The sequence below is a fragment of the Bos indicus x Bos taurus genome, chromosome 19 (genome assembly GCF_003369695.1).
Source record: "Bos indicus x Bos taurus breed Angus x Brahman F1 hybrid chromosome 19, Bos_hybrid_MaternalHap_v2.0, whole genome shotgun sequence".
NCBI lineage: Eukaryota > Metazoa > Chordata > Mammalia > Artiodactyla > Bovidae > Bos > Bos indicus x Bos taurus.
The window spans coordinates 51,067,715-51,095,387 of NC_040094.1; the positions used below are offsets into that span (position 1 = coordinate 51,067,715).

Genomic DNA, 27,673 nt, shown 5'->3' on the forward strand with positions numbered 1-27,673 from the left:
GAGAGTCTAGACATTCGTTTACACTTGACTCTTGAACAACACAGGGGTTAGGGACACCCGCCTTTCACACAGCAAAGAAATCTGCGTCTAATTTATAGTCTTCCCTCTTATCCATGGTATCTACGGTTCTGCAGCTGCGGATCTAACCAACCAGGGTCGTGTAGGTAGGCCCGAGGCGTATACTCTTGAAAAGAAATCTGCGTGTTAAGTGGCCCCGCGTTGTTCAAGGGTCATTTGTACTTCCATTTCTTCACTTCCACCCATTTTGCTCTTTTCGCGAACATTTTACCAGCACACCTGTTAAAAACTCCACAAAGCATTGTTATTTATACTGAGATACTTATCCTTTTATCAATTAAAAATAAGAAAATCTCTTTTACCTTAATTTACATGATTTCTGGGGGGGCGGGCTTGAGTTAGTGTGAGAGTCTGGGTCCTGCCTGCTCCTGAGGTTTGAGGAGCACGGCTGGGGTACCCAGTCAGGTGGTTCCCACCCTTAGCACCGCGCTCGAGATGCGACCCCGCCTCTCAGGTCAGGCCCCGCCTCCAAGCCGAGTCGACCCGCCCTCTTCGGACGCGGCCCCGCCGCCCCGGAGACGTGACGCTCTCGGCGTTCCCCCCCGCCCCGGCAGGCCGTGGTTGGATTGCTCCGCGCTCCGCGGTTCCCTGGCTGCGCGCGCAGGCTGTGGGCCTTTCGCTTCCGGCCGCGGCAGCGTCGGCGCTGGCCAGACGGATCCCAGCGGTCGACCTCCCGGAGCGGCATGCGGCGCTGAGGCGCGGTGGATCCCGCGGCACCATGAACCTTCTGCCCTGCAACCCGCACGGCAACGGGCTGCTCTACGCCGGCTTCAACCAGGACCATGGTGAGGAGAGCCCGTCAGTGGCTCCGGCCCCCGCCTGCCGCCGTTTCCCCTCCGAGCGGGGTCCCGCCCTCAGCCCTGCGGCGGCGTCGTCACCGGGTTCAGGCCTCATCCCCTGCCCCTGGCGTTCTCTCCCCTGCCCCTGAAGCCGTCCTCCTCTCCCAGGCCGCCCCTCTCCCCCCGGCCCAGTCCGCCTCCCCCCCGCCCTGACCCCCACCCCCATCCAGGTCGGACAGTGATGGGATTTTCTGGGGCGGCGTCGGTTCTTTCTTGCGGGTTTAGGGTCCCCAGCGGCCGGGACGGGGTCGCATCGAGGTGAGAATGCCCCTGCAGGCCCAGGACCTCGTCCGCGAAGGTCCTCACCTTTTCTGCTGATTGTCGTAGAATATGCCTCCGAACTCACACTGTTTTTCTTTTGTTGGGTGGCAGCCGGACTCTTCAGCCCGGCTTTTCGTGAGATGGCCTTTTTCGCCTTTCTGAAATCCTGCGTGATGCGGGACTGCGCCCCGCTCTAGCCCAGGGAGGGGCATCGCGTCTGTTCTGAGGGTTCGCTTTGGAAGCCCGTTTGAAGAGGATCCAGAAGCAGGAACTGCAGGATCCGTGTCTGTGGAGCCAGTTTGGGGTAGAGTTACGTAGGCCGGGCGGGGGTCGCCCAGCTGTGTCAGAGCGTGGGCGCGTGGTGTGCTGGCTCCAAGGTTCTGACTGTAGGGCCCCGGGAGAGTGAAGTGTGTTCTGGGAACAGAGGCGAGGCCGGGATTTCCTACAGGGAGGAGCCTTGAAGGGCGGGAAGAGTTCTTGGAGGAATGGAGTTGGACGAGGGGAAAAATGTGGGATGCGGGCGGCTGGGCTGGGGACCGCAAGGGTTGTGGGGTCTGCTTTGGGGGCCAGAAGTTGGGCACCGGGCAGTGTGTGACTGAACACTTTGGGTTTTGATTTCCAGAGGAGGGCCAGTAGGTTTCTTAAAAGGTTCTGATAGTTGAAAACTCTAAGGAGTTAACCGTGGTGTAGCAACTTCTTAAGAAATGTGCTTTCAATGGAAAGAAGTGACTGATTGATATTAAGGGCAAGGAGAGGCAGTCCTAAAAAACAAACACGGAAACACAAAGCTTACTGACTCTGTGGCCTTTAAATCCAAGGTCTGTACCCACACGACTGAGCGACTAAGCACACACATTGGTCTTAGGGCCAATGAGGAATCCTTGTAGTAGACTTCGGTATAATAATTGAGGCTCACAATAAAGCTAGTTATTTTAGAAACCAGTGAAGTTTATAATTTTTTATAAAGGTTTCATCAAAGATTATTTAGAAAATACAGCTCTGGCTTTTAAATGGATATATTTCAGTTGTCTGAAAAATACACTCTCACTTTTGTAAAACCACCTCATTTGGTTGTAATAGTTAAAAGGAAAACTTACAGTGTTGCTGGAAAAAAAATGCATTTATACTTAACCTTCTGCTTACCCTTAGCTTAATTCCCTATAATTAAAATGTATTCCAGGTTATTGAGTTACATTTTGTTTTTATGTTGACTTTTAATTTTTACTCAGCATTTTTAGCACTCTCATGGAAACTTCAGCTTTAGAAACCTTTGCTCATAACTTTAAATTATTCAAGCTTTTGACTTATCTTCTCCCAAAGATAAGTTAAGTTGTATTACAGTTTCAAGATTCTGAAGTGTTGAGCTGTGTGCCTTTCTATAATCTGGCTGGTGTTTTTCTTTCTCTTCCCGTGGGAAACAGAAGGTTTGAGTGGACACACTTCTGTAGACTAGCTTTAAGATAGCAAGGACGGGAAGGTTCATGCCAACTGTTGTGTGATAACCAACTAAAATCAGTTAATTTACTTCTCCCACCCTGCGAAATAGCAAAGATAATGCCTAGCCTTCTTAGAGAGTGGTTTCTAGTCTTGTGTTTGTAGGACCTTTTTTCTAGCTTTTTACTGAAGTGCATTACTCTTACAGAAAAAGTGCATGTATCCTAAGTATTCAGCTTGGTGAATTTTCCAAACTGAACACACCTTCCGCAGCGCCCAGGTTAAGAAACCAAATATCTTGGCACCCTCTGCTCCTTCAGGCCGCTCGCCCAGTCTAACTTCAGCGACACGGATTAGTTTTGCCTGTCTCTGTACTATATTTTGTTTCTGGCTTTTTTATTCAGCATCGTGTTTGCAAGAGCTTTTTTCCCATGCTGTTGAGTGTAATTGTAGGTCGTCCTCACTGGTGCAGTATTTCTTCGTGTGACTACATCACAGGTGGTTGGTCCAGTCAACCTTTGGTAGGCCTTTGGGTAGGTTCCCGGTTTGGGGCCATTTTGAGCGTACGGGTGCTGCTGTGACCATTCTGTTACCTGTCCTTCAGTGAATGCGTGTTGTCATTTTTACACGGCTTGTATGCCTAGGAGTGGAATTGAGTGCAGTCCTGCAGACAGTTTTCTGCAGTGGTTGTCCTGGATTGCCCTCCATTCCCACGCCTCGGCACACCCGTTTTGGCCATTTTGGTGGATGTTTAGTAGATCTCATTGTGATGTATGTGTGAGACTGTATTTGCATTTCCCTGATTCTGTAGGTTTAGTAAACATTTGGATATTCTCTTGTGAAATGTCCAAATCTTTTGCTAATTTTTCTATTGGGTTGTCTGCCTTTTTCTTATGGATTTATAGGATTGTGTATTTTATACAAGTCTTGTCAGAAATATGTGTGTTCTGGTGAAGACAAGTAAGATCAGTGCAGGCTTAAAATTTGTGGAAGGTGTAATAGTTGAGAAACAAAAGGAAAACTTTCGACTTTTGTATTTCCATATTTTCCAGAAAGCCAAGCTCTGATTCTTCTGTCCAGATTACATAATTCCAGTAACACAAAGAGGGAGTTACAACCCAGAATAAGAGATAATAAGTAACATTGCACTTTCCAGTCAGTGTCAGACTCCAGGCCCAGATAAAGTTCATTTCAGAGCCTGAGAGTTAATTACAGAACAGATTCCAACTCCTGGGAAAGCTATTATGGTCCATGTAGTTTTATGCCTAACTTGGACAAAAAAAAACCAGAAGCGTGCTTTTCATATTGGGGGGATGGAGTGGTTGATAGAATAGAATAATGTCATCCCAATGCTGGAACAGGGATCAAAACCAGAAGAGACTCTGAGGGTGGCTTTGGCTTTCAGGTCAGTGATGTGTTGTGGTGAGGGTCCAGCCACTGCAGCTTGTCTTGGGAAAGGAAATGAAAGGTTTGGTGTTTCTCTTTCTGGTCACAAGCTTCACATGAGCCAGCAGTCGAACTTGGTGGTGTTGATGGAGATTAATGTGGTCTTGATCACACTTAGGCAAGTGAAGTCCAGATCACAGGGTCATCTTAAAACTTGAGTGCTTCCTTCACTTCCTCACAGCATCTTCAGTTGGACCATTAACAGTCTGGTGTGTGCCTTGGGGATGGTGACTGAGATGGATTTAGGGAGTTAGGATTAGTTCCCGGTGGGAGTGAGGTCATGGAGACCTCAAGCTGCCTTCTAGAAGACCCTCCGTACTAGCCCTTCCACCCCTTCTCCAACTGGATGTGTCCCTGCTTACTGAGGTGGCCTGCTTTATGGCTGTCCTTGCGGACTCTCTTGTTTGTCGTTGTCTCTCTAGGGCTTGGTGCCTGATACAGCCCTGGAGAGGTGTGTTGGGAACAGGGAGGCCAGTGGTGGGCATCAGAGGCTGGAGTTGAGGGACACGTGGGGTGGCAGAGTGGCTGGTTCGGTAGCTGCTGAGCCCCTCTTGCGGGAGTTAAGTGTTGGAGCAGAGAGCCTGGTCCATGGGATGCCAGAAGGGCCCTGAGGGGGCAAGTGGAGTAATGTGCAAGCCCTTTGATAACAGTCCATGAGGAGAGTCATCATGACACATGCAGACCACGTCCGTGTGGCCTGAGCATCCACAAGAGTTCCTCAGAGAGGCCACTGTCTCTGGACCCCTTGCATGTGCTGCTCCAGGCCTGGGGTCTTCAGCTGAGACCCCAGTGAGGTGATTAATTTGTCTCTCTTACACTTTAGGATGCTTTGCATGTGGGATGGAAAATGGATTCCGAGTCTATAACACCGATCCACTGAAGGAAAAAGAGAAACAAGGTAAGAGTAACACATTCTTGGTTTCTGCCTGTTCCCAGTCCTCAGAGTCTAGGTGCTGTCCTTCAGATTGGAGAGGAGTGGGTTGTGAGAAGTTGTTCATGGGCCTGTCAGCAGCTCTTCTCTTCCTTGTGTTGAGCTTCTACGAGCGCTGGGCTCTGCGGACTGGGTGTAGTAATGATTCCATGGGTCCTGGTGACCCTGGTGAATCCAGCACCTGCTGGCCCTGCTGAGAACCAGGTGTGGCTGTGCCGGCCTCGCCATGCTTCGTGTCCAACATGAAGCTGTGGGGAGCTGAAGTGAGAGGCTTGGATACGACAGGTAGGGCTAACTCTTAAAATAACTCTTTCTTCGAAAATACTATTGTGGCGATAAATTATAGTTGCTTTTGTTTTCTTATTTCAGTGTCTTTTTTTTTTTTTTTTTTAATTTCAGTGTCTTAAATTACGTTTTCATGGAATACAAGTTTTCACAAGCTGAAATTAGAAATTCTTTTTGTAAAGTAAAATAATGGTGGTCCTTTGCCCATTTGGCAGGAAAGATGTGTAATTTAACGGGTAGACGTTTCCCATTTGCTTCTTTCCTGTGTATTTTTCTTAAGCTTTTAGTGACTCCTAGTCCTTACCTGCCAACAGATGAACAAATCTCAGATAAATCATAAACAGTGAGAAACCTCCTTTTTCTTCCTGCAGTTGTGGTTTTGGTTTTTATTCAGTGTGCAAGTTCTATTTTCTGATGCAAGAACCATTTCTCATCTGTAAGAGGAAGTCCCTGCATTCTTATGCTCCCCTGTCAGCCCCCTTCCGTTTTGACAACTAACAGTCTACATCAGGGATTTTCAGATTTTTTTTTTTCAGCAGTGAAACCTCTTTGTCAAGTAAAATCTTCTGTAAAACAGCAAGTGATACTTTATTTCTAAATAAAGTAGTTTGTAAGCTGAAGTCTGTTCAGTTCAGTTGCTCAGTCGTGTCCGACTGCAGCACTCCAGGCTTCCATGTCCATTACGGATTCCGGAACCTACTCAAACTCATGTCCATTGAGTTGGGATGCTGAAGTCTGTAATTTCTATTTATTAGAGAAAGCCCAGGGCAGCCAGGTGGTAATAGGCTCAGATCTGGGCCCACACTGTTTAGATTCGGTCTTGCCCTTCGCCGTATCAGGCTGCCGTGTGACCTGGGGCAGGAGAAACCTTGGGCAGGTTACTCACCTTCTCTTGGCCTCAGTTTCTTTTTGTGTAAAAATGAAAATGTTAACTGCCGACCTCCTAAATTTATTGTGAAGATGGATGGATTAGGATGAGGGAGACACACGGGCTAGTGGCAGCACACACACCGAAAGTGCTTTGTAAGCTTATTCGCTCCTCATTGGTGGCAACAGTGTTACCTTTAAAGAGTGAGTCTTTGGAATTAATGAGGGTTACCCATGATAGTGGGAGTCTCCTCTCAGTCTTTTATGCTTCTGACTTCTATTTAATTTGTTTTGGTTGCATTGTAGATTAAGACAGTTCTGTTTTATACAGAAAAATAGTTCTAAAGTATTTTGAAACAGCTTGCCTTGCAAATTTCCAGATGCTTTTTACCTAAATTGACCTAGAAACTTAGGAACTAGACTTGAGTGTCAAAGTTGAATCATTAGCGGCATATTAAAAGTTGCTTTCTAAGTAATGAAATGTTTACAGTGGATCTAGGATTTCTTATAACAGTCAGTGAAAACAAGAAGTATCTCAACCTCCAGGAAGGCTTGCTATTGTCATGTTGCAGTGCTGTGTCTGATCCCCGTCCCTGCTCAGCGGCACTGTATCTGGCTCAGACTGTCTCTGAGCTTCACTTGTGGTGAATTTTGCACTTGCCAGGGATCCAGCAGGACTGTGTGGTGCTTATTGATGGCGTGTTTAAGGACTCCACCTACATGTGCTTGCAGGCTGGTCCACTGCTTTATTTCTGGCAGCGAACTCAAAACAGGCAGACGACTTGACCTTGTTCCTATTTTATCGCCGAGATTTGCTTTCCTGTGTGAGAAGGGAAGTGTGCCTGCATTGGAGGGTCATTCCCAGATCTGGGCTTTCAGCCTTGTCTCCGCTGTGACCATGGCTCTGCATAGGGGGACTGCACGACAGGCTGTGATCCGCAGGCATCTTGCAGTCACACCCACTGCTGGATGGAGCTGGCAGTGCCAGGAAGCCGTCTTGGGCATCCTGGGCCCCCAGTGGAGGCAGCGTTCTCCTCCAAGGTGTTGGAGGTCCTGTGTCCCATGCACAGAGCCGAGTGGCTTGCTCAAGGGAGGAGTGGGAGCCCTGGGAGCACAGCCTGTGTGGTGTTCTCTCTAGGGTGCTGCAGGGCCAGGGTGTAGGACTGATTCACACTATGTATATCACACACACATCCAAGCACATCCTGACAAGAAGGTTCAAGTCATAATTTGAACAAAGATGTGTCAGGAGTAATACAGTTGGATAAAATTATGTCTAAGTGGTTATAAAAATAAAAGGAGCACTAAAAGGTTAACTCCAGTCTTCATTTAGAAACACAGTCCTCCCACATTCCAAAGGTGCCTAGAACTTCTGTAGCCCACGCTCGATGAACTTGCAAGGTGCTCAAGCCCCTTGTCTTTGGTGCTGCCTGACTCTTCTTCCACACCGCCAGTGCTCACACGTGTAACGTGGGCAGCCGTGTGTGGGGAGCAGAGGGCACACGGAGGCCTAGACGGGATGACTCGTGACAGATGGGACAGCAGGTGAGACACTTGTTTCTGAGCCCACTAAGCGCTGCACTGGGGGTGGAGGATGCAGCGATGAATAATGTGGGCAAGGTCCTTGGTGAGACCACCCAGTGACTGGAAATAACAGGTGGCCTGTCTGCATAGGGTCCACGATGCAGCACCTGCCTGACCTGACAGTCTCTCAGGGTCTTACCCAGGGCCCGTCATCCTCCAGTTTGAGAGCAGGTCGTGTGGGCTCCATGCCCTGTGTGGTCAGTCAGTCCAGCGTGTGGTAGGTGAGGGAACAAGAAAGAAGTGGGAAGCATGTGAGAGGGAGGGGCTGAGCTGATGTGGGTGCAGGGGAATGGGGTTGTGTCCAAGCTAGCGATGGCTCTGGGGAGGGTGTGGAAAGGCACATTCCTAGCCTTGATGGTACAAGTTTAAATTGGTAGAACCTTTTTTGTAGAAAAATTTGACAAACAGTTCATCTTCTATATTTGCACACACACACACAGGCTCTGATCCAGCAATCACACTTAAAGGAGTTTATCTGAAGGGAAAAACCGGGAAAAAGACAGTAGATGGTCCATGCTGTGGTGCATGCTGACGTGAAGGTACAGCTGTGATGCACCATAAGAGCGAAGAGGTTGGAAACTAGTGTGATGGTGCCATTGGTTTGAGTTCAGAAGTACACACGTGATCTCGTTTACAGCTGTTCCTACTTTATGTTTTTCTGTGTTGTTTCATTTTTATAGTGATAATATATGATTTGTAGAATGAGAAATAATTAGGCTATTTCTATTAAAACGCCTGGGAAATAGGAAAGAAGAAGCTGAGGGTTGCGGGGCAGATGCCGTGGGAAGAGGCTGGGGGCTAATGTCATGCTGGAGGGCTGACTTCTGCCCCTTCAAACAAGAGCCTCTCAGTGGAGGGGAGGTTAAGCCAACACTCAGGACGTCCCTCTCCCCCATTTTCTTTCAGTTTCTGTGTGTGTGTGTTTATTTTGGCTAAGCTGCTTGTGGGATCTTAGTTCTCAGCCAGGGATTGAACCCAAGCCCTTGGCAGTTGAGAGCTCAGAGTCCTAACCACTGGACCACCAGGGAATCCCTCCAGTTTATCACTTTGAGGCAGATTCTATTGGAAGAGTGGGACATGTCAGCTATTGATTAGCGCCTGAAGCTTTCATCGATCAAAGTTTCCTGGGAGCCTGTCTTGTGTTCTCTGCCTCTCCATAGTTTTAGTCTGCTGTATAGCTGGCCACCGGGCCTGGCCGCTTTTAGAGATGTGGGCGCGTCTCTCTGCTTTTTCCACCGATTGGCGACCCCTGTGGATCTTTCAGGACTAGCTCTTGGGGCCTGGGGTTCGGGGGCTCTAGTGGCAAACCTTGGGCTTCCTTTCAGGAGACCCCCTCCTCTCCAACTACTTGGGGGCTGTGGCCCTTGGTTTGGGGGAGCTAAAATCCTCTGATTCTCGGGGAGTTTGGAGTCTCGCTTTTGATTGCTTCTGCTCTTCCCAGGAAAGCTTGTTTTTCTTTCCCTGCCTCATTGGTTGATGCTGAAAAATCTGCCCTTCTCTCTTTCCAAAGTTAAATCCCAGAGGCCACGACTGTTTCCAGTGGTTAATACTGCTTCTCTGTCTTAATTCTTAACCCTTAACATCTTTGTAATCTTGACATTGATTAAAAAAAAAAAGCATCAAAATGTTAGCCATAAATTAGGCGTCCAGGTAATACAAAGTAATTCTGATTTCATGTAACACTGTTTTTTTTTTGTTGCTGTTGTTAGAAAGAGGCTTAGAGAAAAATCACAACCTATATCATTTAAATTAAAATTAAAAAAAAAAAAAACAGCCTTTGAAACAGAATGTAATTTCCTTTTAACAGAAATTTTTGTGATTTCTTTGTGTGAAGTACTTCAGTTTTTGTTTTTTTCCCTGATTGGTTCACTGTGCCCAGGTCACATTTCCGAGGCTGTTGTGCCTCCTGGCATTTCTTTATTCTCCTGTTAGCTTGGTCACATCTGCTAGTGACTCACTGCTTTGGGAACTTGAGAAGACTTGCAACTGACAAATACAGCAGTAATGAGTTTGAAGTCTCAGTGCTCACGTAGTGTTGTTGATATTAGTCTGAAACATTCTCTCTTGGTTGGATAGTATTTTTAAAATGTATTAGTTACTTCTTGGCATAATTTACAGGTTTCTCCTGATATATTTGATTCTAGAACTTACTGAACCTGCGCTGAGGAAATAGTTGCACTCCTAACAGACCCCCAGAACTCTTCATCTTGCAAAACTCTGTCCCCATTAGATACTGACTAACCCCCCCCCCCGCCCCCCCCCAGCCACCACCATCCTGGTTCCTATCTTTATGAATTTGTCTACTCTAGGGACCTCATATAAGTAGACTCATGCAGTATTTGTCCTTTTGTGACTGGCTTATTTCATTTAACATAATACTATGTAAACATAGAGGCCGCTTCTACCTCTTGGCTATTGTGAATAATGCTTCTGTAAACAGGCATGTGAAAATATTTCTTTGCACCCTCGATTTCAGTTCTTTTGAATATACGCCACCAAGGGGTGCTGCTGGAGCATGCGGCGGTCTGGGGGACCACCATACAGTCTCCTGGAGCACCTGCACCATCCTTGCCAACACTTGTTACTTTCTGTTTTGTTTTGATGGTGGCCTAATTAGTGATTGTGGCGACACACGAGTGATATCATATGATATGTGTCTTTGTCTTTGACTGACTTCCCTTGGTATGATCATCTCTGGGTTCATCCATGTTGCTGCAAAAAGTTTGTTCTATTTGTGGCTGATGATATTCCATTGTGTGTATCTGTCCTATCTTCTTTATCCATTTGTGTGTTGGTGAACAGCCAGGTTGCTTCCGTGTCTTGGCTGTCGTAAATAGTGCTGCTGTGAACACTGGGGTGCATGTATCTTTTCAGATTAGAATTGCTCTGGTTATATACCCAGGAGTGGAACCGCAGGTTAGTATGGTGACTCTATTTTTAGTTTTTAAAGGAACCTTCATACTGTTCTCCATAGTGGCTATACCAGTTGGCATTCCCACTCACAGTGTAGGAGAGTTCCCTTTTCTCCACACCCTCTCTGGCATTTCAAAAAATAATCCTTATTTGGTCTTAGTTGCGGCACCCAGGATCTTGCATATTGGCACAGGCTGTTTGTTGCAGCATGCAGGCTTCTGAAGTTGTGGGGCTTACTTGCTCCACAGCATATGGGATTTTAGTTGCCCATCAGGGCTCAAACCCACGTCCTCTGCATTGGGAGGTGGGTTCTTAACCACTGGACCACCAGGGAAGTCCCTCCAGCATTTAATATTTGTGGACTCTCTGATGATGGCCGTTCTGACTGGTGTGAGGTGGTGCCTCAGCGTAGTTACTGCTTTGCATTTCTCTAATAACTAGCGATATCAAGCATCTTTTCACGTGCTTGTTGGCCGTTAGTTTGTCTTCTTTGGAGAAATATGTCTTTAAGTCTTCTGTGCATCTTTTGTTTTGGTTGTTTGTTTTTGTTATTATTGAGTTTTATGAGTTGTTTATATGTTTTGGAAATTAATCCCTTCTTGGTAGCATTGTTTGCAAATGTTTTCTTCCAGAATGTAAGCTGTCTTTTTGTTTTGTTTATGGTTTCCTTTGCTGTACAGGAGCTTTTAAATTTAATTAGGTCCCATTTGTTTAGTTTTGTTTGTATTTCCATTACTTCAGGCTGCTAAGTCACTTCAGTCGTGTCCGACTCTGTGCGACCCCATAGACGGCAGCCCACCAGGCTCCCCCGTCCCTGGGATTCTCCAGGCAAGAACACTGGAGTAGGTTGCCATTTCCTTCTCCAATGCATGAAACTGAAAAGTGAAAGTGAAGTTGCTCAGTCGTGTCCAACTCTTAGCGACCGCATGGACTGCAGCCTTCCAGGCTCCTCTGTCCATGGGATTTTCCAGGCAAGAGTACTGGAGTGGGGTGCCATTGCCTTCTCCAATTACTTCAGGAGATGGATCCAAAAAAGTATGGTTGTGATTTGCATCAGAAAGTGTTCTGCCTATATTTTCCTCTAGGAGTTTTATAGTATCTGGTCTTACATGTAGGTGTTTGTTTTTTCTTTTGGTTTGGTTTTTTGCTGTACAGCAAGTGGGGTCTTAGTTCCCCAACAAGGGACTGAGCCCACACCCCCTGCAATGGAAGTGTAGAGTCTTAACCACTGGACCACCAGGGAAGTCCTACATTTAGATTTTTAATCCATTTTGAGTTTATTTTTGTATATGGTTTTAGAGAGTGTTCTGATTGCCTCCTTTTACTTGTTGTTCAGTCATTTAGTTGTATGCAACTCTTTGTAACCCCGTGGACTGTAGCCCACCAGGCTCCTCTGTCCATGTGATTTTCCATGCAGAAATACTGGAGTGAGTTGCCAATTCCTTTTCCAGGAGATCTTCCTGACCCAGGGATTGAACCCGAGTCCCCTGCGTTGGCAGGTGGCTTCTTCACTGCTGAGCCACCAGGGAAGCCCCTCTTCTATGTAGTGGTCCAGTTTTCCCAGCACTGTTTATTGAAGAGACTGTCTTTTCTCCATTGTATTTTCTTCCCCCTTTGTCATCTGCCTGCCAGTGCAGGAGATGTAGGAGACCTGGGTTCTATCCGTGGGTCTGGACGATACCCTGAAGTAGGAAATGGCAACCCACTCCAGTATTCTTGCCTAGAAAACTCCATGAGGTTGCAAAGAGTCGAATACAACTGAGCAGCTGAGCACACTGCACAGTCTCCCCAAACCTGGTGAGGGCCAGGGAACCAGGTGATGCCCCTGGTGGCGGAGGCATGCCCTGGCCTTTGGGGTGGAGGATTCCTGGGCTGTCATGGGTCTGAGGCCACACACCAGCAGGGAGCAGTTTAAGGACTGAAGCACTGTAGTCCTTTGAGTTTGGGCTGTGGCCACATCCTGTTACAGCCAGAATTACTTGAGGTGGCTTGTGTGTCACAGGACAGTAAATTGTTTATAAGGAGAGCTGTGTTCCTTGTGGATAGTATTAAATACAGAGTCCTTTCTAGGGTTTCTACTAGGCCTTGAATTTGAAACTTCTCAAGTGAGCTGATGGACTTTGGGTCCATCTTGTGTGGCTCTGACTAGACAGGTAGGAGTCAATTCTTAGTTTAACTTCTGATTTTCAAAGGTTTGGGTTCCTTGCTTGCCCTCTGCTGTACCCTCACTGTGCCAGGAGCCTGTGGTCAGGACAGACCAGAGTGGGGGCTTAGGGGCCAGGGTTGGGGTGCCCAGCTGTGGCGTGAACCGCTTGGAGAACAGTGTGTTCCTCTGACTCCCCACACTCCTCGTGGGGGTTCTGTTGCTCCCCTGAGTATCGGGCTTCCTTCTGTCATGGAGCACAGCTGAAAATCTGCTGACACACTCCCCTTCACATAATTTGTGAACATTTGTGAACATTTTGGACTTCTAGGGGAAGAAGTGTTTAAAAGTGGTGAAAAGGAATTCCAGCTTTTGCATCAGACCATTTGAAAATGATGCTTTCTCAGATCTTACATACTTTGCTGCACTTTAAATTATTAATTCAGATATTTCATACATTTTGCTATATTGGCTTCTTAGGTGCTCAGTGTTTATACATGAAAATACAGTTCTTGATGCTGAGAGGTTTGAAGCTCATTATTTTCCTAGCTGGTCACTATTTTCATTTCTGATCATAGATACAGATTGCTGATTAAAAATCAAATGCTAAACAAATAAAAATAAAATAAAATAAAATAAAAATCAAATGCTAACTGTAAAATATACATACTGACTTCTTTTTATCATTTCAGAATTTCTAGAAGGAGGAGTTGGTCATATTGAAATGTTGTTTCGCTGCAACTATTTAGCTTTAGTTGGTGGTGGGAAAAAGCCAAAATACCCTCCGAACAAAGGTAGGTAAAATAATCCTGCATTTAATAATGCGTCTCACATGTAGTCCTGTCTTGAACTTTTTAGAGTATCTTTGTGTCTGGCCACACTAGATCTCCCCTGGTGGCCCTGTGACTCCTGAAGGGACAGAAGCCTCCAGAAAGAGAGTGCTCTCTGCTGTTCCCAGGAGAAGAAACATGTGACCAGAGTCACTCTTCCCTGTGGCCAAAGAGCACATGCTTTTCACTTGGGTTGACTGGATGGGGGCCTCCACCCCCATTTTGTCCTGGGTGTTCTGCGGTGGGTGTTCTGTGCTGTGAATTCCGTTGAAACCCAGGTGTGGGGAAGCGACTTCTGCAGAGAGCCATGGACTCATGGAAACGCGTAGAACAGAGAACAGCTGGGCTCTGGGTTGAAGAATGTTTTTTCTGGTGTGCATGTGTGAGCCTTTGTTCAAAGAGACGGCAGTGTAAAGGGTGTGGCTCTTTGAAAGTAAGGGAGAAACAGGAACTTTACAAGTTCAGCTGAATATCATGTGTCTGTAAATGTAGGTATCATTTGGGGCACAAGGAAGAAACCCAGTGAAGGAGAGTAGAGCAGGGGAAGAAGGTGGGGACAGACCCCAGGGCTTCAGGTGCCAGGTGAGGGTGTGGTTGGGAAAGCAACGCCAGTAGTTCTCAGGAACAGTCTCAGGAAGCAGTTAAGTATAAGGCTCAGCAGACGCGGCGGTTGGAAAAGAAAGGGGAGCCGTGTTCACAGAAGAGGCAAGAGAGGGAAGTGAGTGCGGGCATCAGGCAGATGTGAGAGACGGGAGGAGGCCTGGGTGGCCACTGCAGCCCTAGAGGGCTGTTGAGTTGGAGCCCACTGGTGACAGGCTCCACCATGTCAGGGGCCGTGGAGACCAGTCTCTCTTAAAGCTTGGTGGCAGAGGAAAGGAGTATAGCAAGGGAGGTCTCCCTACAGAGAATAAAGATGGGAGTGAGCTGGAGATCTGCCTGAGACCATGAAGTAAAGAAAGAGGGCGGGCACAGGAATGCACAGAGTTCTGTGTGGCCCCAGGCAGGGTTGGGCCTGACTGGCAGTTTCTCAGTAGAGCCTGGTGGGTTGTATGGATGTGATGTGGGGAACGGAACCCACTCTCAGGTTGAGGGTTTCCCTGATAACACGGGCCGAAGGGCAGGAAGCCTGGCTGCTGTCCAGGTCATTGCCAGCGTGGCGTGGATGGGCAGGACTGTGGCTGTGAGTCCTGGAAGAGGCCCCCCCAGAAGTGACAGTCCTGCAGCTGTGCTGGGGCCAAGGGCAGGTCTTGCAGTGGAACAGGAATTACCTGACCTGGCTCCGTGGGAATAGGCACAGATCCTGCTGTTGGATCAGCCTTTGTCATATGAAGAATTCCATCGATCATTGGTGCGGAGTCAGGAGCCTGGCCCCACCTGTGGCACTGTTGGGGGAGGAGGGGGTCACTGCTCCCCACTCCCAAGGAAGCAGTGGATTGGATAATCTGGGGTCTCTCACCTGTAGCATCTTATTGTCAATAAAAAAAAAATTCTGAAGTAAGAGAGCCTCAGGAATTTCACAGACTTAAAGCAATTTTCTAACTGCACATTTTTCGTAAAATGTAAGCTTTTTGTAGTGTGCTAAAGGTGATTTTTAAGAAAAGAGCTTGGTCTTTATTAAACTTTTTTTTGGTAATGTCAAAATTACTTCTAAATATTTTCTTAATTGCCAGTTAAGATACACGGTGTTACAGTGTAAAGAATCTAGCTTCTTTGGTTTGTGAGAACAGAATAAAACAGGACTGGAGGAGACTGGTTGTCACGGTGACCAACAGGGTCCAGACAGGGTGCTGCTTAGGTAGCAGAGAGGCCCTTTCCTTTTTAGAAGGGAGTCCAGAATTTTGAAATACTGTTTTTGCTATTAACAACTATATTATTAAAAGACAGAATCCCACCCAGTACATTTTAAATTTCCAGTTCCCGGCAGCAAAGCAGCTCGAAGCCTTCGGAGGCCACAGGGAGTTGGCATTAACTGGTGTCCTTGGATTTTTCTCACTACCCAGGTCTCTCTTGTGAGTGAAAATTCATGCTGCTGCCTCTGGGGCTTCATCATGCTGTTTCCAAACATTTCTGAAAATGGGGTTCACCTGTTTTTCTGACACCCTTGACATCCTTGTGTCTGGACTGTGTCTAGTTTGAGCCAGTTCGTGTTGAGTTACAGACTTTCTGGTGTTAGGCTGCAGGGCCAGAGGAAGTTCATTGAATCACCTTTTGTGTTCAAGAGTAGTGTCCTTTGCCTAGAAAAGTTGTGAGCATTTGGTTTTGGAAAGATGTTATTTTCAATAAGGAGCCATCTACTCACATGTTGGTGCACTTTAAGGAGGAGCTGACAGGAGAAGTTTATCACAGATGGTGTTTCAAGGAGGAAGAAACACTGCTTCATTTTTTAGTGGTTATGAATTATAACTAACCTCTTCAATAGTAAATACGTTCTATGTTAATAATTTTGGCAGTTCTGGTAGGCTGGTATTCAGTTCTTTCTTGATTTGAAACTTAGATGACACTTACCCATTCTAACAAAACTGACCCCTGAATCCCACGGCCTGGACTGTTGTTGGTCACGTGTTGAGACCTTGAGGGGAACATTCTTTTCCTTCCATTCTCAGTCAGCTGTGACCTGACTGTGGAGGGAGCTTATTTCCCTCACCCCACGTGCCTCATACGCAGCTTTTCAAGTGGAGGAGAGAAGAGGTCTGGACACACGCTCCAGGGTTGTCTGTAGGTTGTCTCAGCCTTTGGGACTTAAACTGCTGATCCATCCTGATGGAAGCTTGTGGTGTGAGCAGAAGGCATTCTCCAGCTTGAAGCAGAGCGAGAACTTGGGGCCGAAGAACCCTGGCCCAGGTTTTTATGTGTCTGATTGCCTTTCTTTTCTTGATCCAGGCTTATCTCCAGCACTTGGTACCTGTGGTAGGGCTTGCTTTTCGGCTCAGTCTAATGGGACCCAGGAGAGAGAGGTGGAGAGAAGTTTGCCTGGAAGTTGGGCGAGGGTTGTTAGGGAAGAGGTTCGCGTGAGTGTGTGCAGAGAGGCAGAGGCTGTGGGCACCTGCGTGAGCAGGCGTGCAGGAGAGTAAGGTGGGGGGGGCGGGAGCGAGCGGGTGAGCAGGAGGCATGGCTTGAGGCCTGGGGGCGGGGCCTGGGAGAGCTTTCTATCTAGGAGTTTATTTTGTAAGCTGGTCTATAATTTTTATTTATTAGAGAAAGACGTGTGGCCGGTGGTGGAAGACTCTGGGCCCACACTGTTTAGATCCAGCCCTCCTCTGCCCTTTGCCAGGTTGCTCTGTGACCTTGGGCAGGTTGCCTTCTCTTGGCCTCCGTTTCTTCGTGTGTACAGATGCGGAGGGTAATGGCCCTCACCCCCACAGGTGTTCCTGATGCGAAGACTCCCTCAGGAGGGCCTCTAGCAAGCCAACCCCTGGCCTGTTCGTTGTCATGTTCATAAATTCTTTCGTGTTTCAGTGATGATCTGGGATGACCTGAAGAAGAAAACTGTGATTGAAATAGAATTTTCTACCGAAGTCAAGGCTGCCAAATTACGGCGAGATAGGTAGGTTTGGTGTCTCATTTTTCAAGATAGAATAGTCACCTTCTCTGAAGATGGCTGAAATCATTTTATATTGAAGGAAGAGACGTGTTCCGGAAAATAATGTATAAAAAATAAGGCTGTAGTTTTTGACTCAAGAACATAGGACAGTGAGTTTCATTTGCCTCCTGGGATCATTTAGAGGTGAGCAGTCAGTGGGTGCACCTCCTTGGACCCGGCCCTGGGCTGGCCCTGCCCTCCAGCTCTCAGGCCTTCAGGGGAACCGTCCTCCCCGTTGGGTGCAGACTGAGGACACAAGTTTTGACCCCTGAATTGCCTCTCTCTTAGCCCACGCTTGTCCACATCATGCCTCATAAATGTTTCAGTTTGAAGGTAAAGGAAAACTCAAGAACTGCTCACAGAGAGTGTCATTGAATCTCACCTGTTGAAAGTAGCCGGTCTCTCCCAGACGTTGTCGCTTGTGTTTAGTAGAACACAGGAGTTTTTCCTAGTATATTGATTGCAGTGGAGCAAAGCTTCAATTTGTATTGTGGCGTGGGGTGTGAATGGAGTCTGTCATCCTGCACTTGTAGGTAGACTTGATTCTTCCAGAAATGTCAACATTTAGGGCTTGTAATAATGCAAATCCTGGAGCCAAATCAAGGATCTGCTTTCTCACATTTCTGAATTGTCAAGACATGTCTAAAAGTGTGTTAAGATAGAATTTCTGGCTTTGTATCCTACTTGTTTCTTGCTCTATAGATAGAATGGTTGATGAGAATGTCCCACACCAGCACCCCACCTTGGGCTGTACCTGCCTCTTCCTGGGTGGGAGCCTCCTTGCCCTCGGGCTCCCTGCGGACCTGCTCCGCACACCTCGCTGCCCTGCTCCGGGGTCAGGAATGGGAATGATCCTCTTGTATGTGGTTGTTGGAGTGTTTCTGTTTCCAAATAACAAGAACAAAAGCCACAAAATGTTTGAGTTTCACTTTGTGGGAGAGAACATTCTGATGGTGTTTTCTTCTTTCCAGAATTGTGGTTGTTTTGGACTCTATGATCAAAGTGTTTACATTCACACATAATCCCCATCAGTTGCACGTCTTTGAAACCTGCTATAACCCTAAAGGTAAGAATCCAGAGGAGGACCGATGGTGGAAATGGGCTTCTTGAGTCCAGACCAAGTGGGACGCAGACCCGTGCTGGGCGCCTCTCCTCCAGGTGGTCTTGGAGTGACGTCAGCCTCGTGGTGGGTCCTGGAGCATGTGGGGTGCTGGGGAAAGGTCTAAGAGGTGCAAGCTCCCCCCACTCCGCTGTGAACTTGCCCTGGGTCACAGCCCAGCCTCCTCACTATGGAACTGAGACCGCGCCTCTTACCAGAACTTCTGGGTCTCTCTCGGGACTTTTCACAGTGACTGTCAGCCATTCAGGAGCTCCGTGGTGAGCCTGGAATCCATGGTTTCATTAAGTCCTGAGGCCTTTCCTTCTTGTTTTCTTCTTTGCATGTGGCTTTGTTACTCATTGTATCATCTTTACTTTGCTTTGAAACTTTTTGGATTTTTCTTCTAGCTTTATTGAGGTATACTTTACATAAAACTCACCCATTTTAAGTGCATCGTGTGATAAACTTCAGTCACTGTAAACAGTCGTGCAGCTGCCACCACAGTAAGAGCGGAACAGCCCCATCACCCCAGAGGCTTCCCAGGCTGCACGCTTCCCCACCTGACCTTCAGGTTTTGCCTTTTCAGATGTCTTTGCTGTCTTTCTCTTAGCTTACTATGTTTTAGATTCCTTCCTTTGTGTGTGTGTGTGTGTTGTTTTCATTTGTATTGCTGAGTAACATGCTATCATATGGGTATACCACAGCTGTTGATCCACACCAGATTTTTTGGCTGTTAGGAACAGAAGCTGCTGTGTATGTTTACGTGCAGGTCTTTGTGTGGATATATTTTTTTTTCATTTCTCTTACGTATATACTGAGGAGTACAATTGCTGGGTCATACTATAATTATTCTTTAGATTCCACATTGTGTTAACGTACAGTATCTGTCTTTCTCTGACTTAGCAAAACACCCTCCATGTCATCCATGCTGTTGCAGATGGCAGGATTTTATTCTTTTTTTTTTTTATGGCTGCATTGTATTCCATCAGGTGTATATCCACTCTCTGTGTTTGATTGGAGCATCTAGTCCATGTTGGAGAAGGAACTGGCACCCCACTCCAGTACTCTTGCCTGGAAATTCCCATGGGAGGAGGAGCCTGGTAGGCTACAGTCCATGGGGTCACAAAGAGTCGGACACGACTGAGTGACTTCACTTTCAGTCCATGTACATTGAAAGTAATTATTGATAGGTGTGTACTTATTGCCACAAATTGTTTTAGGTTGTTTGGGTAGGTCTTTTTATTCCTTTCTTCTTTTGTTTTCTTCTTTAGTGTTCCGTTTGGATTCCTTTCTCTTCTTTGTGTGTGTATCTATTATAGATTATTGGTTTGTAGTTACTATGAGGTTTAATATAGCAATCAGTATGTATGTGTGTGATTATTTTAAATGGCTGACCTCTTAATTTCAGATGCGTTTTAACGGCCCTACAGTTTCTTCCCTCTCCCCACGATTTCTGGCTTTGGCATTGTGTTTTCGTCTGTGTGTGTCCTTCGCCCCTTGCAGACGTAGACGGTCTCACTGCCTTTGTCTTCTGGCCTTCCCGCTGGCGTGTGTGGCTGGTTTCACTGCTGCTCTGTATTTGCCTCAGCCAGCGAGCTTTCCCTGTAACAGCTTTCATGTTTCTGCTTGTGACCTTTGCTTTTTTGCTTAGCGAAGTGCCTTTACCATTTGTTTAAAACTATTTTTTCTGCATTGGATTACTTTGATACCTTTTTTTTTTATTTTAAGTAAGTGTAAGATTTTTCTGGACTCTATTCTGCTCCAGTGGTCTGTGTTTCTGTCCGTATGCCAATATCAGGCCACCTTGATTTCTGGAACTTGAAGATAATTCTTGAAATTAGGTAGAATAAGTCCTCTGATCTTGTTCCTGTTGTGTAAGAATTGAAGGAGCTGTTCTAAGACTGTTCACTTTCCTTGTAGCTTGGTGACAGCTTGCCTGTTCCTTCAGAAAAGCCTGCAGAGTACTGATTGCACTTACTCTGTTGATGGAGGGAGGCAGGCTCCAGCCTGAGGTCATAGGGCAGCTCTCCCGCTGCGAGGCCTTTGGGTGTGTTACAGTGTTTTCCATCTATCGTTAAATTTATTGTCGAGTTTTGGGATTTTTTTATGTATTTGTTAACAGATTCATTTTTAGATTTTACAATTTTGCATTCTCCCAAAAGACAGACATTTGATAAAGTTTATTTAATAATAAGTTCAGCAAATGTTTGCAATTATGAAGCCATCTCGAGGGAGCAAACTCTGCTTGGCTCCCTGCTGCCCTTTACTGGGGGAGGATTTTGTGACTAAATCTTACTTTTTTGGTGAGACCTGGAAGCCCGAGAGTAGGTGTGGTTGTTTAAAAGCAGAAACATTGGGACAGTCCTGAGTCCTTGACAAGTTTCTTGTCCCTCTTTAGGCCTCTGTGTCCTGTGCCCCAACAGTAACAACTCGCTCCTGGCCTTCCCGGGCACGCACACAGGCCACGTGCAGCTTGTGGACCTGGCCAGCACCGAGAAGCCGCCAGTGGACATTCCCGCCCACGAGGGCGTCCTGAGCTGCATTGCTCTCAACCTGCAGGGAACAAGAATTGCGACCGCATCTGAGAAAGTAAGTGGGTGTCCCTGTCCCACCGGAGGTCATGCCTCTAGACTGACCTCGCCTGCTATAGGGTGCGGGCTCCTGGCAAACTAGCCCTTCCCTGAAGATCTCAACTCCCTGAGGTTCTTTGCTCAGAAAGCAAGTCATAGCTGACACAGAGGGTCCAAAGTCATTTTGTTCAGTCGTGCTCCGTCTGTTTGGCAGCGGAATTAGTGTTTCTCTTTCTGACTGGCTGTGGGAGCTAGAATTAAGATGCCATTTCCCTGGGTGGTGAGTGAACTGACAGCTCTCGGGGCATCAGACAGCCTAGGGCATCTGCCAGGGGAGCATGTGCACAGGACTCCGAGAGGGCCACATGTGGGCTTGGGCCCTGGGCTCCCTGACCCTCTCTTAGCCCCTGCCGGCTGCTGTCAGACTAAAGAGACTTCAGTTCGTTCTCAGTGACAACGGGGAAAGTTGAGTTTTAGGTTATGTGGGCGAGTTTGGGAAAGACTCTGATGGGCTAATGGGTTTGTGAATAAAAATCATTTCAAAAAAAACTAAAAAGTTGTGAATCTTTGATAATGAAACACTTCACTGTTTTTCAAAGGGGACCCTTATACGAATATTTGATACTTCATCAGGGCATTTAATCCAGGAACTACGAAGAGGATCTCAAGCAGCTAATATTTATTGGTAAGAAAGCACGTTGTTTCACCTTAGAGAAGGGGCCCTGTGTGATCTGGCGGGAGAGGCAGGACCACCCACATGAGGCTGGCAGGCTGCTGTACTGGAAGGAGCTGGGTTTTTAGTTCACTTTATTATTACTGATTTAACTCTTTATCATGGGAATACACAGAGAAGTAGAATATTACAGTTACCATGGACCTGTCATCATGCATTTGTCAGAATTTGCCTGTTTGATTTCGTCTCTCCACTGTCCCTCCAGTTTATTTTTTTGGTAGCGTCTTCAGGCAGACCCTGGAGGCCTTGTTAGCCCGTCCCTAGTCACTTCACCTCCAGTGAGGCTGACCTGGTCTCTCTGTGGTGGTTGTTACCACGTCTCACGGTGTCTGTAGCTCTGAGGGGGCTGCACCCCTGCTTGGGCAGGACCTCAGTCCTTGTGTCTGTGGCTTTTGCAAGTGTGGAGCTGCACTTGGGCTTAAGTGACACAAACATAGCCAGTATCTGCATGTCGTGTCCGTGGGGCCGTCATGCAACCCACTCTCCCAACTATCTGCTCTGGGGCCCATCCAGCCAGTCCGAGTGACGTCCCCCACCTCGGGGGCCAGATCATTGGAGGGGAGTTTTTCTTTCCTGGGCAGTTTGTTGCGGTGGCCTCAGGGCCCCTGGGGTGGCAAGGTGGTCTGCTATTGGCACCTGAGGAGGGGCTGTGCCCTGGTTTCGACTCTGGTAAAATGAGTGTCTGTCCTGACCACGGGGGTGTTGGAGCGGGGGAGCTGAGGTCAGGGCTCGCTCCTGTGTCCACACAAGACAGAGACCCAAGCCTCATCTGCTTCCTCTGCAGCATTAACTTCAATCAGGATGCTTCCCTCATCTGTGTGTCCAGTGACCACGGCACGGTGCACATTTTTGCAGCTGAAGATCCAAAAAGGAATAAACAATCAAGGTAGGTTTCCCAGTTAGAAGGATGAAGCGTTGGCTGAGTGCTCGCCCACTGGGTCTGAGTCACAGGCCGGATGCTTCTCATTGGTCATTCATTTGATTTTCTAAAAACCAGTGCAGATTACTTGATGCTAAGACTGGCATCACAACTAGCCCTGCCGTTAGCTCCTTAGGAAATCTGATGAGGTTCCAGGCACCTTCTGGGGAGGTAGAGCTTGGTCCTGGACTGCACAGTCCTCGTTGTGTTTGCTGTTCAGTTGATTTGGTGGCAGCAGGACCCTGTGCCCCTTCTGGTGGTGATGGTTTCTGGGTTTCCAATAGAGCCATTTGTAACAGCTTAGTTATTTTGTGTGAAAAATAAAAATTAAAAGCAAAAATAGAATTTAAATCATTAAGGCTAAGCCGACAGTAAGGAGAGCTGTGTCTCTAACTTTGTCATGTGACCATCACTTCCTTTCTTTGCTTCTTTGTCCTCACAGTTTGGCATCAGCCAGTTTCCTTCCAAAATACTTCAGTTCCAAGTGGAGTTTCTCCAAGTTTCAGGTCCCCTCAGGCTCTCCATGCATTTGTGCCTTTGGGACAGAGCCAAACGCTGTCATTGGTAAGTGGTCCTTCCTGGGGAGAGTGGCCCAGGTGTGATCAGCGCCACACCGGCCTCACTGGTGTTCCTTCTTCTCTCCTGGGGGTCCTGTGCGTCCCTCTCGGGGCTCACGCAGCTGCCTGCCTTCTGGGGGTTCCTGGGAAGTTGATAGGGCAGATCATTTGGTCTTGGAACCAGTGACCTAAGAGGGTTCTCCTGTTGCTGCACTCGCTGAGTAGGTACAGCTCAAGCCCCCAGAACAGTGGGTTCTCGGTCGAGCGTGCCCCTACCACGCGCAGATCCCTGAGGGCGGCTCAGCCTCCACTCAGGCTGCGCGGCGAGCTCAGTGCGCACTGCTTGCTTTTCACCCTGAGTGACGCGGTCTCCTCTGCCCAGCGATCTGTGCGGACGGCAGCTACTACAAGTTCCTGTTCAACCCCAAGGGAGAGTGCGTCCGGGACGTGTATGCGCAGTTCCTGGAGATGACCGATGACAAGCTTTGACCCTCCACCAGGAGCACCGCGGCCCCTGGGTGCCCAGCGGCCCCTTGAGCTGGGCCTGGTGACGATGGGCTGGAGGGACGGCCCGGGACCTTGCGCAAAGCCACTTGTGGCTGTTTTCCGAAGCCAGGCCTCCTGAGTCCAGTGTTAAAGGAAGAATCAGCAGGGCACGGGGACACTCCCGCCTGACTGCCGGCTTCACCTTTCGCTTCAGTGGTTCTGCCGCATCCGCCACCTGCAGCCAGGGCTCCAGACAAACTGGGGGCACGTTGAGAAAAGGAGGGACAACGTGAAATTCGTTTGTGGCGCCAGATTCCATCCTTTTTGCTGAGTCTGTGATGGAGAGGTGAACACACGTGCAATCTTGGTTCTTTCTCACCAGATATAAGTGGGATTATCACACCGGCAGCCTTAGGAGGAGGAGGGAGGAAGCAGTTCTCCCGCCTAAACTGAAGAAAGTTTAGAGTTCACAGGCTTGGTGTCTCCCTCAAGAGTCACATATCACATGTCCCCCTCTTGTTGGAGCCATTGGAATTGAGGCAGCGCCAGGCACGCCCCGTGAGCCGCACCTGTGGCCTCCTGGCGACACTCTGGGTCAAAGGGAGTTCCCCTTTACTCGTAGGGAACAGAGTAACGCGTAGACTTTAAAACTGAGTCATAGAAGAACGCAGCGCTTAGCTCGGAGGATACGAAGGGAAACCGGCGTCTCAACACAGCAGTGCCCGGTCCCGTGGGCCGCGGCCGGCCACTTCACTTCCCCTCTCACCGTCTTCTCTCCCCGTTTTTAAGAATAGCTGCACACTAACATTCTGGGAATGAGAGGCACATACTTTTTTTAATATTTGGTAACTAAAATAGGTTATGGGCTCTATATTGTTAGTACTACTTGAGGTATATATTTAATTTTCTTAAATTCCCTTTAAACTTAATTTTATGTTGATTTCAGGTTGCAGACATTAAAATCTGCAGCTGCAAGTTCTCAGTTCTGCCGGTTCTTTTACTGTCGTGTAATCAACTAACTTTGTCTGTGGATTTCAGTGTAAAGTATGCATGTTACTTTTATGTGTATTTCATCATGAAATTTAATTTTGCACACTTATTTGTAACATTTCTTTTAAATAAACGTGGCTAATTTTGTTGTATTCTGTACCCATCAAGGGAAGAGAATTGTATGTTATAAAACCACAGCCCCAGTTCTGTTGGACTGCAGGCTGCAGGAACGGCCCAGTGTGCTTCGTGGCCTGAACTGTCCACGGCTGCGGGGGGCCGGGGCCCGGTGGCAGCGCAGCTTTGGGAGCAGAGAGGAAGAGAGTGGTGTTGCCTAGCAGTGTCCGTCGTCTCTGGTCAGGAGGCTCTGTCTGAGGTCTCCTTGGGGGAAAGCCTGGTGTTGGGCCACCCATCAGTGTCTCAGCCTTAACTCTGGGCCCAGGAGTAAGAGGGGGTATTTCACATCTGTATGATCACTAGTTTAGATTTTCCGCAGTACAATGCCTGTAGTGTATCCAAATATACATCAAAGTAGGAAAAGAATTTTGCAAAGGTTGGTGTCACGGTGTGTGGAGATGCTGCAAGCTGGTGAGGAAAGCTGGGCTGAGTGAGGAGCCGGCTCACTGGCCCTGGGAGAGGCCATACCCGGAAACATTCCATATCCAGAATGTTCTGGCACGTCCATTAAGAGCCCACAGTGTGGGAGCAGGTGCAGGCCCTGCCACCCCGGGCACAGCCTTGCATGCTTTGTAAAGTGACGGCATAGGGACACCCTGGGTGGTGCGTGAGTGACCCCCACCAAGAGGTTCTGGTTTGTCTTCTCGGGTTTCCCCTCGGGATGGTGACAGTACCACGTCTCGCCTGGGAAATGCCCTGGTAAGTCTCCTGGAGGGCAGGCTGAGGTCTGGAAGGCCGAGGGAGCGTGGCCTGTCCACCCTCCTCAGGCCTGGGCACGTGGCCTCACTTCGCCCCCTCAGGGAGGTGGCGGGAAGAGCTGTCCTGGCCAGTGGGCTGTTGGGTGAACCTTCCTCGGTTCATTTAGGGGCAGTAGCAGACTTGGTTTCTCAAACTGATAACCACTGATTTGTTGCCTAATGTAGGGAAAGCATGTTCTAAGCCAGGGCCACCTCTGATTTCCCCCCTGGCTGAATCCTGCCGGCCCCTGAACATGGGTACGGAGGGGCAGGCATGAAATTCTCGTGTCCAGGGCATCCCCAAGCCCCACTTGGTGGCTAGGCTGGACCAGCCTGATGTGTTTGTCCCCAAAATGTCCATGTGAACATTCGGGAACCACCTCTTGGGGCCCCGCGCATTGGGCTCTCCTGCCTGCTCTCCAGGCTGTGAACGGGGGGTGGAGGGAGGGCTCCAGTGTGTCAGGTGGGGACAGAGCCCTCCGTGCCCTGCAGCCTCACCCCTGCCGTGCCCCCGGCTCTGTTCCGTCCGTCTTCAGTGCTCACCACTCTGCTCACCATGGCCTGGGAGGTGCGGTCTACTCCCCTCCTTACTTGGCAGCTTGTGAGACCAAAGCTTCTCATGTTTGCATTTCCTTTCTGCAACCAAACCAAACTTGTAGGTGATTTCACACAACTTAGTCCCTGGCCTCTTTTGTGTAAAAAGTATTTCATCAATTTTAGTACTTTTGGAACTTAGGCTGAAATTTTGGTCTTCAGAGTGGATCAAAAAACACTAATCACAATACAAAACGTTCATTGTAAGGTGAACACATACAAGAACATGACGTGGGAATCAACATCACCCTGAGCTGCCATCTCCAGAGACGACCTTTGGAACCCCCATGCCTTCCGGGTGAAGTCTGTGATTCTCAATCGCATTATTGGGACCATTCTTTTAACAGTTCACAATTCAAGAACATGTCAGGACGTACTATAATTGCCCAAAGATGCCTACTTGTATTTTTTGCTTTTATAAACATTTTGGAAATGGAAATCCTTGTGCATACATGTTTACACACTTGTCCACCTATTTCTTTGGGTAATAGAACTGGAATTGCCAGGCCAGAGGATCTATATGTGTAAGATTTATCATGCCCGCCATGATTGTGTCAACTTCAGTAACCAACACCTCATCCTCACCAGAAGGCTCTGAGCACAGGCTTTTTAATATTTGATAGAGAAAAAAGAGCTCTGATTTTTAGCCAGGTTGAGCGTTTTGGAATACATTTGCTGGCCATGTGAAATTATTTTGTATATTGCTTCCTCATGCCTTTGCTTATTTTTCTGTTGGGGTATTTTGTTTATAAGGACTTTAAAAATAATCACCCCATGTCATTTTTTTCACTTTGTGTTTGTTTCAGTTTGAGGGGTTTTACTTTGCTGTGTATCTTGAATCTTTACATAGTCTGATTGATCAGCCTATTTCCTTTATGGTTTATAGTATTGGCTCGTGATTAAAACAGAACGCTTTTCACTGGCGTCGATGTACGGGTCTTGTTTTCATCATTCAGTCTGGGCCTGATTTCCCAGCATGTAATGAGGAAAGGGCCTCATCTTTCTGCACCAGATGGTCGGGCACTGATCAAGCCAAGGGTGACTCACCCCCAGCTCCTCTTCCCGCCCCACGTAGTGGTGTCTCATCCACCTTAACCTTCTTTTCTACTTTGGGTGAAAATTACATAGTTGCCCTACTACAGTTCCATCTTTCACCTGATTGGTTTATTACCCAGGGACTTACTATACTGCTTCATGAAGAACTATGTTCTGATTACATGGCTCTGCTGATCTTAAGCATTTTTTTTCCCCCAGATGAACTTGAAAGCAAATGGAATAAAAGCTAAAAATAAAATTTTAGTGGAATTCCAAAAACTCAAAAGTGATTGTTTCTGTTTCTGAAGAGCTGAGGGACAGAATGTATCAGGACGTGATAAGGATTTTCTCCCCGTCAGTAATGTAATATCACAGCGGGCACCGTAAGCGCACTACTATTCATGTTTGCTTGTTTTAATGGCAAAGCTGTTCAACTTGCGTGGGGAAAGCTGTGAGTCTTCCTTTTGTCCTTCCCATGTCCTCTGTTCCAAGAGGATCAGAATTATTTTATGGCGTTACAACTTGGAAACTGTGATGTTTACGTTTGGTTTTCTTTGTGTTTATCACGCACGGGGCTTGCTAAGCTTC

The 27,673-nt window shown here is 47.6% G+C and overlaps 1 protein-coding gene across 1 annotated transcript; it reads left to right on the forward strand.

Annotated features, from left to right (window-relative positions):
• Positions 1 to 631: 631 nt before the first annotated feature.
• On the forward strand, positions 632 to 26,969 carry WDR45B (WD repeat domain 45B). Its single transcript, XM_027517779.1, has 10 exons — positions 632 to 863; positions 4,882 to 4,956; positions 13,474 to 13,575; positions 17,068 to 17,155; positions 18,163 to 18,257; positions 20,689 to 20,879; positions 21,460 to 21,545; positions 22,378 to 22,479; positions 22,955 to 23,076; positions 23,452 to 26,969. Exons 1-10 carry the CDS (start codon positions 797 to 799, stop codon positions 23,556 to 23,558), a joined length of 1,035 nt encoding a protein of 344 aa, XP_027373580.1. The 5' UTR covers positions 632 to 796; the 3' UTR covers positions 23,559 to 26,969.
• Positions 26,970 to 27,673: the final 704 nt, after the last annotated feature.

What these genes read in the sequence shown, in the direction of transcription:
- WDR45B (XM_027517779.1), top strand. Translation starts at nt 797, where the DNA reads ATGAACCTTCTGCCCTGCAACCCGCACGGCAACGGGCTGCTCTACGCC. An exon ending in GCCAAATTACGGCGAGATAG is followed by an intron (nt 17,156 to 18,162) that starts GTAGGTTTGGTG and finishes TCTTCTTTCCAG; the next exon opens with AATTGTGGTTGTTTTGGACT. An exon ending in AACCTGCTATAACCCTAAAG is followed by an intron (nt 18,258 to 20,688) that starts GTAAGAATCCAG and finishes GTCCCTCTTTAG; the next exon opens with GCCTCTGTGTCCTGTGCCCC.